Source organism: Manis javanica, chromosome 17 (assembly GCF_040802235.1).
Source record: "Manis javanica isolate MJ-LG chromosome 17, MJ_LKY, whole genome shotgun sequence".
NCBI lineage: Eukaryota > Metazoa > Chordata > Mammalia > Pholidota > Manidae > Manis > Manis javanica.
In genome coordinates this window covers 13161496-13173684 of record NC_133172.1, presented here as the reverse complement: position 1 = coordinate 13173684, position 12189 = coordinate 13161496, and the positions used below count along the sequence as shown (strand labels likewise).

The window sequence follows — 12189 nt, the reverse complement described above, 5'->3', positions numbered from 1 at the left end:
CGCCAGGGAAGGCAGGAATGTGCTGAGGTTGGGAAATGCCTTTCAGGCCTGGCAGCCACCAGGGGTTGGGGTGTGGCCGGAACCCAGCCAGAACCCTCCTCCCGGAAGGGCTGGAAGGGACAGGTGGTCAGGGCTGCTGGTGGGCCTGAGGAGACCCTCACCCCTTGGCAGTTTCAGTTTCTCATTCATTCACTGATGCCAGCATTCATCTGTTTATTTATTCACTCAACAAACATTCACAAGCCCTTGATGGCAGGCCTTTTGCTGCGACATTGACAGATCTAAATTCAGCATGGGAGGTAGGCCCACGAAAGGATCCCTGGAGAAGGGGACATCTGAAATCCAACTGGAGGGTTGAGGAAGATGGAGCCAAGTTTAAGAGTAGGGAAGAGACTTCTGGCAGAGAGACAAACTCAGCCGAAGCTTCCGAGAGAACGGCAGCAGCATTTCTCCAATGTCAGCAAACAATCAATGAGCACTTGGGCCTGTGCCCAGCCCCAAGCTGGATGGTGCTAGGGACACAGTGTGACTGAGATAGCCTGGGCCTGCTTTCACAGAGTTCACAGTCCAAGAGGGAGACAGACCCAGAATGGCCAGGGTTGCAATGGGAGAATCACAGACAGAGAGGTCAGAGCCTTGAAGGGGGAGCCCAGGAAAGGTGCCTGCTCCAGCCCAGAAAGAGAGGTCAGAGAGGGCTTCTTGGAAGAGGGGACATATGTGCTGAGACTTGGGAGGTAGGCAAGAGAAGGGGGAGGGGAATAGTGTTATGGACAGAGGGAATAGCCTGTGCAAATTACCTGAATCCAGAGAGTTCAGCACATATGATATTTCCAGGAGATGAGAACTGTGCCCTTATTCATGGCTGTATTCCCAGGACCAAACATGTCCTTCCTTGTAGCTCCTTCTCATTTATTACATTTAATCACCAGCTATTTGCAGACACTGCCTGGGTAGCTATCTCTGGGTTGGGTGGTTCTGGGGACACCACTGACCATGACTGCCCTCACAGGACTCACAATTGGGCAGGCATTAGAGAAGAAATCAATGAAACAAGCGTATAATTACACACTGAGCTAAGGGCTACAGGAGGCAGATCCAGGTCTATTAAGAAGGACCTGGCACTTTGGTACTATTAGCATATGCAGGGAGGGCTTCCTGGAGGAAGTGACATTTGAACAAGTACCTGCAGAATACATAGGAGTTCATGCAAAGCTGTGCTGTGGGTGGTGGACAAGTTAGAATGGGTTTCAGGTAGAGGGAATAGCCTGTGCAAAGAGCCCTTTGAGAAACTGGTGAATGTGGGAGTGTGAGGGGAACCAGAGGGGAGGCCTGCAGTCAGCAGGACCCCGAAGGAGGGGCTAAGACCTTATCCTGAGGGCCTTGGATACCATCAGGAGGGACAAAGTCATCACTGGACTAAGTAGTGGAGGGTGGAAAGAGTCTGACTAGAGGCCAGGCTAGAGTCAGGAAGAAAATCCACGTCTCTCTGCTCAGGGTCAGGCAGACAAGGTGGGTACCTGCTATTCTCTCTCTGTCTGCATCTCAGAGAGTAGATATCTTTGCTCCTTCTCCATGTTGGGGGACAAGCACTGGGCCTTTTGCTGTTAAGTAAGATGTTAGGTGTAAGTTTTCTGAAGCTGCCCTTTAGCAGTTGAAGGAAGCTTCCTTTCCTAGTTTGTTGTGAGTTTTTTTACATGAATGATGTGTCTCTCTGTGTCTCTGTCTCTGTGTCCCTCTATGTCTCTGCTCCTCTCTGTCCTCACTCCTTGTCTCTGTCTCCATGTCTCTCTAGGTGTCACTCTGTCTCCTCTCTTTCTCTGTCTGTCTCTTTCTCTCTGGGCCTCTTGCTTTCCCTCACCCAAGGGGGTGTGGCCATGGGAAGTTGAGTTTCACGGTGGCACCAGTGTCCTGGTTCTGGCCAAGGCCACCTCAGTAAACACAGGACATCCTGAGGGACTGTGGGAAGAAAAGGAAGCTTCTCTGCAGGACCACCCTCTCCCAACCTAGTCTGAGTCAAGTGGAAGCTGGGTCCAAACCAGTGCAGCCAATATCTCCCTCACCCCCATCCTTCCTACCTGCTCCTGTACCCTACCCTGTCCACTGAGCTCCAGTTCCACAGCCACAGCCACCTGGATGCCTTCTCTAGGGTGTCCCCCAGCCTCTTGCACCCACTGTGTCCTTCTCTGGCCTCAGCACCAACCCTAGACCTGCTTGAGCTTCCAGTCACCATCCCAGCTTGGCCTCACTGTCCCCAGTTCCCTGGCTGGAGTCCTGGGACTCATCCTGCCCCATTGCTCCTCTGTCCCACAGCTTGTCCTCTTGGCCTCCTGAGTGTCTCTCCTCTCTCCTCCCCCTCCTCTCCCCATGGTTACTATGCCTCTTTCTGGCCTCCCCCCAGTGCTCCTGGCCTCCAGTCTCATCCCCCCCCACCTCATCCACATGGTAGCCAGAAGGATCCCTTTACTTGCTGGCTCCCTAGTGCCTTTGCAGTGAAGTCCCTCACCCAGCGCCTTACCTGCCCTGGACTCTTCAATCACCTCCAGCTCCATCACTCACCTCACTGGTTTCCCCCTCTTTCCAGCTGAACATGGTGCTTACAGACCCCTAAAGAGGTTGTAGAGTCCTTTCCTAGCCCTTGTACATGCTGTTCCCTCTGCCTAAAACACTCTTCCCACAGAACAACAGCCCTCTGAGGTGGGTACTGTCCCTGTTCCAGCTTGCATATGAGAACCCTGAGGCCCAGAGTAGTTAAGTACCTTGCCTAGGGTTCCACAGCCATAGAACAGCAAAGCAGAGGTTCAAACAGAGGTGGTCCGGCTTCCAAGCACCACCTCTGCTCTACAGTTTATTGCATCCTGTTGACTAAGCATCATTAGGTTTCTGCACCAGGCCTGCCCACTGTAGGTGCTCAGTAAATGTTCACTGAATGTGCGAATGGGATGGGGTGAAAGATGAGCCTTAGAAGGTGCAGGGTTCGGATCCCAGAGGACTGCCATAACTTCTGAGGGCCCGAGGCAGGGGAGAGACACGGTCAGATTTGCCTTTTATATAGGTCCAGGCATACAGCACATATTCATAAATCTTCACTGAATGAGGGGAGGGATGAAGGGAGGGAGGCAGTAAGGAGATCAAGGACAGCTCTCCCAGGTGTTGGAGGAAAATGTGTGTGTGATGGGGGTCCTGGTCAATGCCCATGGAGGAAAGCTGGCCTGGGGACTGTCATGGTGGGGCACACAGAGGCTCTGTAAAAAGAAAAAGCAGTGCCAAGGTTGGTGGCTCAGCTAGGAATGGAGTGGGTCCTGGAATCTGCTGGCAGAGGTAGCATGGCCTTCTGGGGTTGAGCTTGAGGGCAGAGGGGCACACCAGGGCCAGGAAGCCTGCACAATCATCTGGGGGTCAGACATGGGGAGAGTGGGGCAGGTCCTCAGGGCACCAGGAAGATGGGACCAGAGCTGATCTAGCCCATATGTTGCTTTTGTGCAAAAGGCATGCCCCTTCCCCCAAGGCACTTGACTTCCATTTGCTGCAAAACTGTAGTAGTAAATATGTAAATATGGTAGCCTCTAATCATGGAGCCTATGTGCAGTGCACAACCTGTGCAACTGTACACGTTCTCTGGAGAAGGGGGCATTAGGTTGCAGGCACAGAGACACATGGGGACATCATTGACAGGTATGCTGTGTGCATCCCTTGGTTCCACCTCACTTATCCTCCAATTTGGTACCCAGAGACATCAGAAACAGGCCCTCAGGCTGTTGTAAACAGAGGGCACTGCTGACCCCTCACTGGGGGATTCCTGGGCCACCGGACAAATCTCCCGGGAATCTGAGACAGTGGCACCCCCGACTCCCAGACTGGGCACCAGGGGGCATTGCTGAGCTCATCATAAACTCCCAAAGTCTGGGTCTGGGTCAAAACTGAGTCTGAGTCCTACTGAGGGTTTAGAGCCACCAGGTGTTGGGGTCAGGCACTCGGAAGACCCGCGCGCCTGGGCACCAGGTCCCTGCAAGCCATTTCCACTCTCCTCTCTACACCGCCTCATCTACTTCCAGAAATGGGCACAACTTCCTCTGCTCCTCCAGGAAGCTCCACTCTGCCCTCCCCTTCCCGGCCCGAGGGGCCGGCCCGAAGCTGCCCGCTTCCCTCGGTTCCACCCCCAGCTTTAGCCTCCGCAGAGCTTCCAGCAGGAGGGGAGGCACGGGGGCCCAACGATTTTGGTGTCCCTTTGCCGGCGATTCCCCTTTCGAGGCCCATCGGCCGCTCAGGTCACCGAGCGGCCCTCGGCTCCTCCCTCCACCCGGGCCCCGACTGCTTCCAGGGGGCCTCTCCCCCGGCCCCGGGCGCTGCCCTGCCCCCACGGCCGCCAGGAAGGACGCTGCCTGGGTCCCGTGCCAGGCCTCTGAGTGTGCGGCCCCTCCCAGCCGGGCCAGGAATGCGGCTGGACCGCGGGGGCGGCGCAGACACCCGGCGCACAGGCCGGCACGATCAACCAGGCAGGCAGGCAGGTGGCCCCAGCGCGCCGGGCCTGGGTTTCTTCTAGAAGGAAAGCAGGACCGCCTGTCGCCTATCAGTCAAGCCACCAAAGCTGGTGTCTTTATTTTGGAGTTGGCCTCTGAGCTGCCCTCTCCCCTGCCCGAAGAGAGATTTGACTCGGAGTGGATTTTATTTTTTAAAACTTGCTAGTCTCCCTTTCTTTCACCACTTTCCTGGAGAGCTGGCTCTCAATGCTTCTTGGAAAGGTTCCATAAAGCCTCCAGCTTTGTGCTTTTATTTCTGGCTCATTCTGAAAGCTCCCTTTTGCCCCACCTCTAGCCCCCAAGACACACAACACTGGTAGGCTCCACACAGCTACTAGATTTCATTTTTAAAAAGTGGCCAGGGGCTCCATCAGCACTACCTCCATTATTATGTACATCATGCAGGCACATCAGAGAAACCTGTCTGAGTATGTTCTGGGGAATTTTCCAAAGGGCCACTACCAGATGTAACTGCTCAAATCAATAAAGCAGAAAAGTTCATGGCTTGAAGCCCACCTGCTCAAGCTGTGGCCTCTCCGAGGCTGTTTTCTTGACTGTAAAATGGGGATAATAATAATGCCATTCTTGTTATAAGGATTAAATGAGTTAACACACATCTAGAGTTTAGCATTGTGCTGGGCACACAGTCCACGCTCAATAAATGGTAGAGGCGATTATCTCATCCTTGTCTTAGCTCAAGAAACACACAAGACTTGAGACTTCCCAGGGTTGGTTTTAATGTCAAAAAACTGTCTGGGTTCTCTTCCCCCATGAGGGAAACAATACCCCAGGCTATGACCTCTGGCGATTCAGTCCAGCACAGGGCCTGGTCCAGTCACCTTCTAGCCACCAAGCCCTGTTACTCTATCATGAGGGCCAATCCCAGACTACCCCCATCAGTTTAAGAGGATGAAGGTGAAGTTCACCCAGGACTAGATCTGTCTCTCCAGAGTCCCTCGCTCTATTTTAGGGAACAGATATGTCTTTCCAAGGAGAGTTGGTCCAGCTACCAGGCTCAGTTTGGACAGCAGACAACCATCCCAGTCGTGGATGTCAGCGCCCTGGCCCTGGTGGCCGCTCCAGTGCCTGTGTGCCCACCAGCACGTCCATGAGGTAGTCCAGCTCGGCCTCATCCAGGCCCAATGCTTCTTCCTTGCCAGGCCCATCCTCAGGGCCAGGTTTGAGGCACTCAGAGGCCGGCGCCCAAAGTTCACTGTCGTACATGGAGGTGTCGATGTCCTCAAACAGGCCCTCAAGCCCATCGTCCAGCAGACAGCCAGTGGCTGGGCCCAGCAGGTCCAAAGCACCCAGGCCAGGTGCGGCTCCCCCAGTGGGGCGGCCTGGTGGCCCCTCATCTGCCAGAGGCTGGGGGGCCTGGCTCAGGCCCTCAATATGGCTGAGGTCCTCCAGGAGGCTGGCCATGGAGGCTGAGAGGGCGGCATCTGAGCTGGCCAGGAGGTTGTCAGCCACTCCAGGGGCTACAGGTGGGGTGGGCACAGGTGGCAGGGCAGCTGCCGGTACCATAGATGCCTGGATGCGCCGTAGTGTGTTCACTACCAGCACCAGGTGCCTCAGGTCTGGCTCACTTTGCCGCAGGCTGTGGTGCAGCTTGAGCACCGAAAGGTCAAAGAGGGAGTTGGAGGCCACGGCCGGTGGTGCCTGTGTCACTGCTGGGAGACCAGGATCCAGCCACCAGGCGTCAACAGCCAGGGCTTCCTTCTCCTCCTCCTCCCGCTTGCGCTTAAGGCCCTTGCTCAGCATCATCTGTGGGGAGGGGAGAGTCATTCAGCTATGGAAAGCCAATGTTAAGTTCAAACCCTGGCTTTGACAACTGATGTCTGTATGATCTTGGGCAAATCATTTAACCTCTCTGAGCCTAGGCTATCAGGGAAACTTTCAGATATGAATGATAATATTATCTACTTTACAGAAGTGTTTCATGGAATAAATGAGATAATATACAAAAACACAACAGTAAGAATAATTACTGATAAGTACTCTTGATAATTACTTTTTATATCAACAAACCATGTTTGTTGAACAAAAATGTTCAATATTTAACAGCTTCATTTATGAAAGTGGCTGTTTCACATAGTTGAATCTAACATTTATGGAGTGTCTACTATGCATCAGACAATAAACAAACAGGAACTGTAAGGACGGTGCTAGGGAGATACTAAAGGTTCTGGTGAGTGGTCAGGGAAGGCTCCTAAGGAGGTGACATTTGAGCTGAGCCCTCAAACAAGAGAAGGAGCAAGCCACAGAACCAGCGAGAAAGCACCTGGGGAAGAGAGAACAGCAAAGGCAAAGAAAAACCTGGAGCCTGAATGAACTTGAACTAAGAGGCCAGTGTGGTCAGCTGCACAGAGGGTAATGGTGGTGGTGGTCGGGGTGTGTGTATTTGTTTGGAGATTTACTCAGAATCAAGGAATCTGGATTTTACTGTATCGTGGGAAGGCATTGAAGGGTTTTGCGCAGGGAGGAGAATGGTGTGAATTGATTAGGCTTCCAGGAGATACCCACTGGCTGCTTCAAGGAAGATGGGGGATGGGTAGGACAGGGTAAGAGTGTGGCGGTGGGATCCATTCGGAGACTCCTGCACTCTTCGGGGCAGGCAATGATGGTGGCCTGGAGTGTCTAGATGGTGGTGGTGGTGGGTATGGAAGGAAGCTGGTTGATTCAGGAGTTATTTGGGAAGCAGAGTGGACAGAGCTTGCCAACAAATCCCGATAGGCATAGGAGTCGCTAAGAGAACTTTTGAGGACCGACACTTTCCCCGGGGTAGGAGTATCTGGAGTTCTGGACCCCTGGCCCAATCTGCTTTTTTAAGCCAGGCAGCCAGCAGGTTCCAGCCCCCAGGCCGTTGCCCAGAGGACCTTAAAAGTGACCCCTTACACTACTCCAAACGGTCCTGCCTCCTTCCCCGCAGACCAGGGAGTCCAGAACCGCAGGAATTCACCCCCACCCCCGACTCCGCCCCCTGCCGGGTCCCGGCGCCCCCTAGCGGCGCCAGGCCCGCTTTTCCCCCGAGGCATTCCGGCCCTTGAGAACCCGGGATCTTTTACACTGCCCGCGTTCAGGTTGTAGTTTCTGCCTGCCGCCGGGGCACCGCAGGCCGAGATCGCCGGAGGGCTGTTCTGCCTCTCGGCCTCCACTAGCTTCCGGAAGGCAGTGGAGGCGGCTCCTACCGAAGAGGCGGCGGCGGCAGCGGCGGCGGCGGCGGCGGGGGCGGGTGAGTCACGCAGCCGGAGCCAGGGGGCCGGCGCCTCCGCCCCCTTTCCCGTGCAGCGGCGTGATTCACCCGGCCTGGTCGGGTGGCACTAAAAGGCCCGCACGTCTCGATCCCGGGCAGCCCAGAGCTGACCTGCCGAACCCGGGAATCGAACCTTTCAGTAGACCCCCGCCGCCGGCACCCCTTCACTCCCAAGGCCCCTACCTTCATTTACATACCTAGCTCAACAGCTGCCAATCAGAACGAAGAGGGAGCCACTCGCAGCCAATCAGGAAGCGGCAGCGGCAGCATCGTTAGTCCGCTCTACCTCCACACCCGGCGCCTGGGTCGCGAGACGCAGTTCTGACTCCGGCGCACGACTCCAGGCTCCGGACTCCCCTTAGATACCGCCCATTCCCGTGGCGGACCCGCCCTCCACCCAGGGATTGGCTCTGGATGGTGATGGGCGGAGTCTGTAGGGCAGGTTGGAAGGGAGGGGCTGTTGGCCTCAGAGCGCATGCCTGGGCGGCTGCGCGAGGAGCGGAAGGAAGGTGGGGGTGGCTGTTTGCCCTGCGGGACAGTTGTAGTGGTAGGGGCGGGTGTGTGTGTGCGTGCTCCTCACACCTATCCCAGTCCTGCCAAACCCAACAACTTCTTACGCACACAACCCCGGTAAGGATCTACACTCTGGCCAGATACGCCTGGGTTCAAATTCTTACCACTTCTTCGATGTGAGACTTTGTAATAATGTTTGACATTTCTGAGTCACACAAAGTCTGTTAAATGGACACCTTCTTGTCTACCAATTGAGAGTTAGGAAAACTTAAATAAGGTTGTCTCAGCATATGCTCGGCTGATGGACACATTTGAGCTTAGAAAGACAGGAGGGTGTGAGGATGTCACATTCTGGATCCCCTAAACAGGTGTGTGAACTTGGACAAATGTTTTAACCCCTTAGGGTCTCAGTTTCCTCACCTTTAAAATGAGAAAAATGGTCAGAGGTTGTTTTGAAGATTAAACAGAGTAACTTGAGCAAAACACTCAGAGTGGTGGTTAATATGTCTTCCTTGTTAGTAGTAATGGTTGTTGGGGGTAATAACACAGGCGCTTAGTTCAAGGGGGGGACACACAGGGTGTAGTATAGGTAGACAGGAGTTTAATACCCATCCAGTAAACTGATAATGGGATTTACCTTCTTCAGGTAGCATATTTGCTAACTCTTCTGGAGCTATGGGAAGAACTGTTAGTTGTGAATAAAGCTCCTGGTCAAACTAAACTCTCAAAAATGCTATTTATACTAGGTAATTCAGGCAGGGATCTTTTTGATGGATGCTCAAACCAGGGGGTGACATATTAGTGGGAGATAGGATCTTGACAGGCTCTAAAGCATTACTTCACTGGATACTTGCTCACCACAAAGAGGAAAATATCCTTTTATTATGTGGAGATGTGGTGCTCACTACTTTAACCATGTAATGAAAATCCACATGCACCATAATGGGATATCCCAACACTGGGTGCTACCTGATATGATGCATTAAGAAGTACAGAACATTCCCTGTGGAGTCTCCCTGTGAAATTGCATAAACTGAATCTCTTCAAGCCTCTAGACCCAATTTCTGGCTTAGAGAAAACAGAGGAACAAATTAAACACAAATACAGTCAGACAAATATAGAATGTGGGACACTACTGTACAACTGGGCTGTTCAACCAAAAATTCAAATTCAGAAAAACACAAAAAGAGACTGGTGGGGGTGAGGTTTGGGGGAGGGGTGTTCCAGAATAAAAGGTACCATATAATTTCCTTATTACAACCAAATAGGCCTGATTTGGTGGGGAGGAAACAGCTATAAAAAGATATTCTTGGGGAAATTTTAATATAGACTGGATATTAGATGATTGACAAAATTCCTAGTTTTCTTAGATGTAAAATAATATTGTGGTTTGTAGGTGAGTGTCCTTAATCTTAAGAAATGCCTGGTGAGCTGTCAGGGGTAGGATATTAAGATGTCTGCAATTTACTCTTCAGTGGTTCAGCAAAAGAAAAAAATATACACATGCACAAAAACATGTAGATAAAAGAAACTTAAAATGTTCATAATTAAGTCTGGGTGGGAGGGTAAGCAGTGCTCAGAATACATACTTTTTCCATCTTTTCTAGGTACTTGAAATTATTCATAATAAAGAGGATAAAATACTGATTAGAAGCAGGCCCCTACTAGGCAAATTCACATAATTTCCCCCCAACCTATCTTTATGGCCTGGGAAAAAAGGAGGCTGAGAGTCTCTCAAGTGGCTTGCTCCAGGTCACACACTGAAGAGCTTGTAGAAGCCTGATGAGTTGGATTAACTTATTTATTGAGCACCTACTATGTTGTGGACACCATTGTAGACAATGAGGGTACAGTGCTGGATATGCCTCACAAGGCCTCTTTTCTCATGGATCAGGGGAGGAGGTGAGATAGAAAATAAATACAAAAACAAATATATTCGTTGATTCACAAACATTCATGGATTGAGCACTTTCTATGTGCCAGGCACTGTTGTAGGCCTGTACAACTACAGACAAAAATCCCTACTGTGAGGAGGATGACAATAAACTTAATGAATTATTCACTGTTTTAGATGGCGACAAAAAAAATGGAAAAGAATAAAGCAGAACAGGAGGAGAGCAAGAAAGGGTGTATAGTTTAGACAAGGTGCTGGTGGTGGTGGAGGGTTCTCTGAAGAGATGACATTGAGTAGGGACCCGATGAAATGAGACTGGCAGTAATGCTCTAGCAGACCAGTGTCCAGCCAGAGGGAAGGCCCAGTGCAAAGGCCCTGGGGTGGGAGTGTGCTAGCCAACCTAGCTGGACCGTGTGTTGCTGGGCAGGGGGGTCACGGGAGTTTTCAGGCCATTTAGGGCACTCTGTGGACCTGAGGAAGATAATTTCTGCTTCTGTTCGATGACTTGAAAACGAAATAAAGAGGCCTGGGGAGAGGTCCCTGTAACCAGGGTGGTCTGGGAGAGCCTCCCTAAGGAGATGACACCAGAAAGTGGGTAAGGAGCCAGGAGTTCAACGGGCTGGGGGAAGGGAGCGGAGAGAGGCCGATCTTCGGGAAATGAAACCAGAAGCCAAGCCTCCGGGCCGGCAGGCCTGGGGAGGAGCCTCGATCAGCCCGGGAGAGAGGGGGTTAGGCGAGCGCCCCGCCCCTGGCCGGCGCCCCACCCGGCCTCTGGGGAAGGAGCAGGCGCCGGGCGGGCGGGCCTTTGCCGCCTTCCGGGTCCCAGCCGGCCGCCAGAGCCGTGCGGAGGGTGGGCATGTGGGATGGGCGGCCCCAGGCCACGCCCCCAGGAGGCCGCGGCCCATCCCCCACGGGGACTGCAGGGGAGGCGGCTGGCGGAGGTGAACTCTGCCCTCAGGGACCCGGTTCCCTCCGCAGGGCCGGCCTTTCCACTCCTTTCGTCTGTACTTTAGCTGGGCAAGTGCTGGACCCCCCGCTGAGCCTCAGTTTGCTCATCTGCAAAGTAGGGGAGCTCCTCATACTGGCCTCACTGCAGTATGAACAAGTTACGTGTGTTGTTACCTGGTACTTTAACTAACTTCGCACTAACAAGGAAGAGTGGCTTCCTCTTCCCTCCGGGAACCTTAGGGCAAAGAGAGCCTATTAAAAGGTTGGTCAAATTTCTTCCCTCCTCTGCTCAGCACCCTTCCATGGCTTCCACCTTACTCAGGGTGAAATTCAAATCCTTTGGGACTCCCCCAGACCCTGCTTGATTTCCCCCCTCAGCTCTTTCACCTCATGTCCCAGTACGCCCAGCTTGCAGTCGGCTCCAGCCACGCTAACCTCAACATTCTTCAAACACCTGCTATGACCTCAGGGCCTTTGCACTGGCTCTTCCCTCTGCCATGCTCCTTACCTTTCAGATTCACATGGCTTCTCCTCTCTCTCAGGTCTTCACTCAAATGTTACCTTGTCAATGAGGCCTTCTTTGGCCATCCCAACCAAATAGCAGCACCCGCCATTACTTTCCTGCTTTCTTTCTCCCCAGCATTTATCACCACCTGACAGGCTGCATTTTACTTATTTTTTGTGCTAATTTCAGCTTTCCTCCACTATCATGCTTTATGAGAGCAGGACCTGTTTTAGTTACACGTGCCTCCAAGAGCTCCAGGCCCACAGTAGACACTCAATAAAATTTGAGCGATTATTGGTCCTTGGGGTGCCTCAGGTCCCATTTTACACTCTGGGCACCGTCACTCAGTGAGGCAGATAGTACAGCAGATTTTGAGGCGCTGGGACATGGTGGTGAGAAGAATGAGGGAGTGTGGGGCTGAGTTCAGACAGGTTGGAGGCAAGGTTGGCCATTACAAGGTTGGGAGCTCTTTTTTTCAATACCAAGCATGGTAGATACAAGCATGGGGATACAGCTGGGCAAAACTGACAAAACCCTGCCCTCTGGGTTTCTAACAGAC

The 12189-nt window shown here is 52.7% G+C and overlaps 1 protein-coding gene across 1 annotated transcript; it reads right to left on the bottom strand.

Moving 5' to 3' along the window:
- Window positions 1-5237: 5237 nt before the first annotated feature.
- SERTAD1 (SERTA domain containing 1) lies at window positions 5238-8125 on the bottom strand. Its single transcript, XM_017672625.3, has 2 exons — window positions 7968-8125; window positions 5238-6281 (listed from the first exon to the last, which is right to left on the bottom strand). The coding sequence occupies exon 2, from the start codon at window positions 6279-6281 to the stop codon at window positions 5571-5573; it is 711 nt and encodes a 236-aa protein (XP_017528114.1). The 5' UTR covers window positions 7968-8125; the 3' UTR covers window positions 5238-5570.
- Between the last annotated feature and the right edge of the window lie 4064 nt (window positions 8126-12189).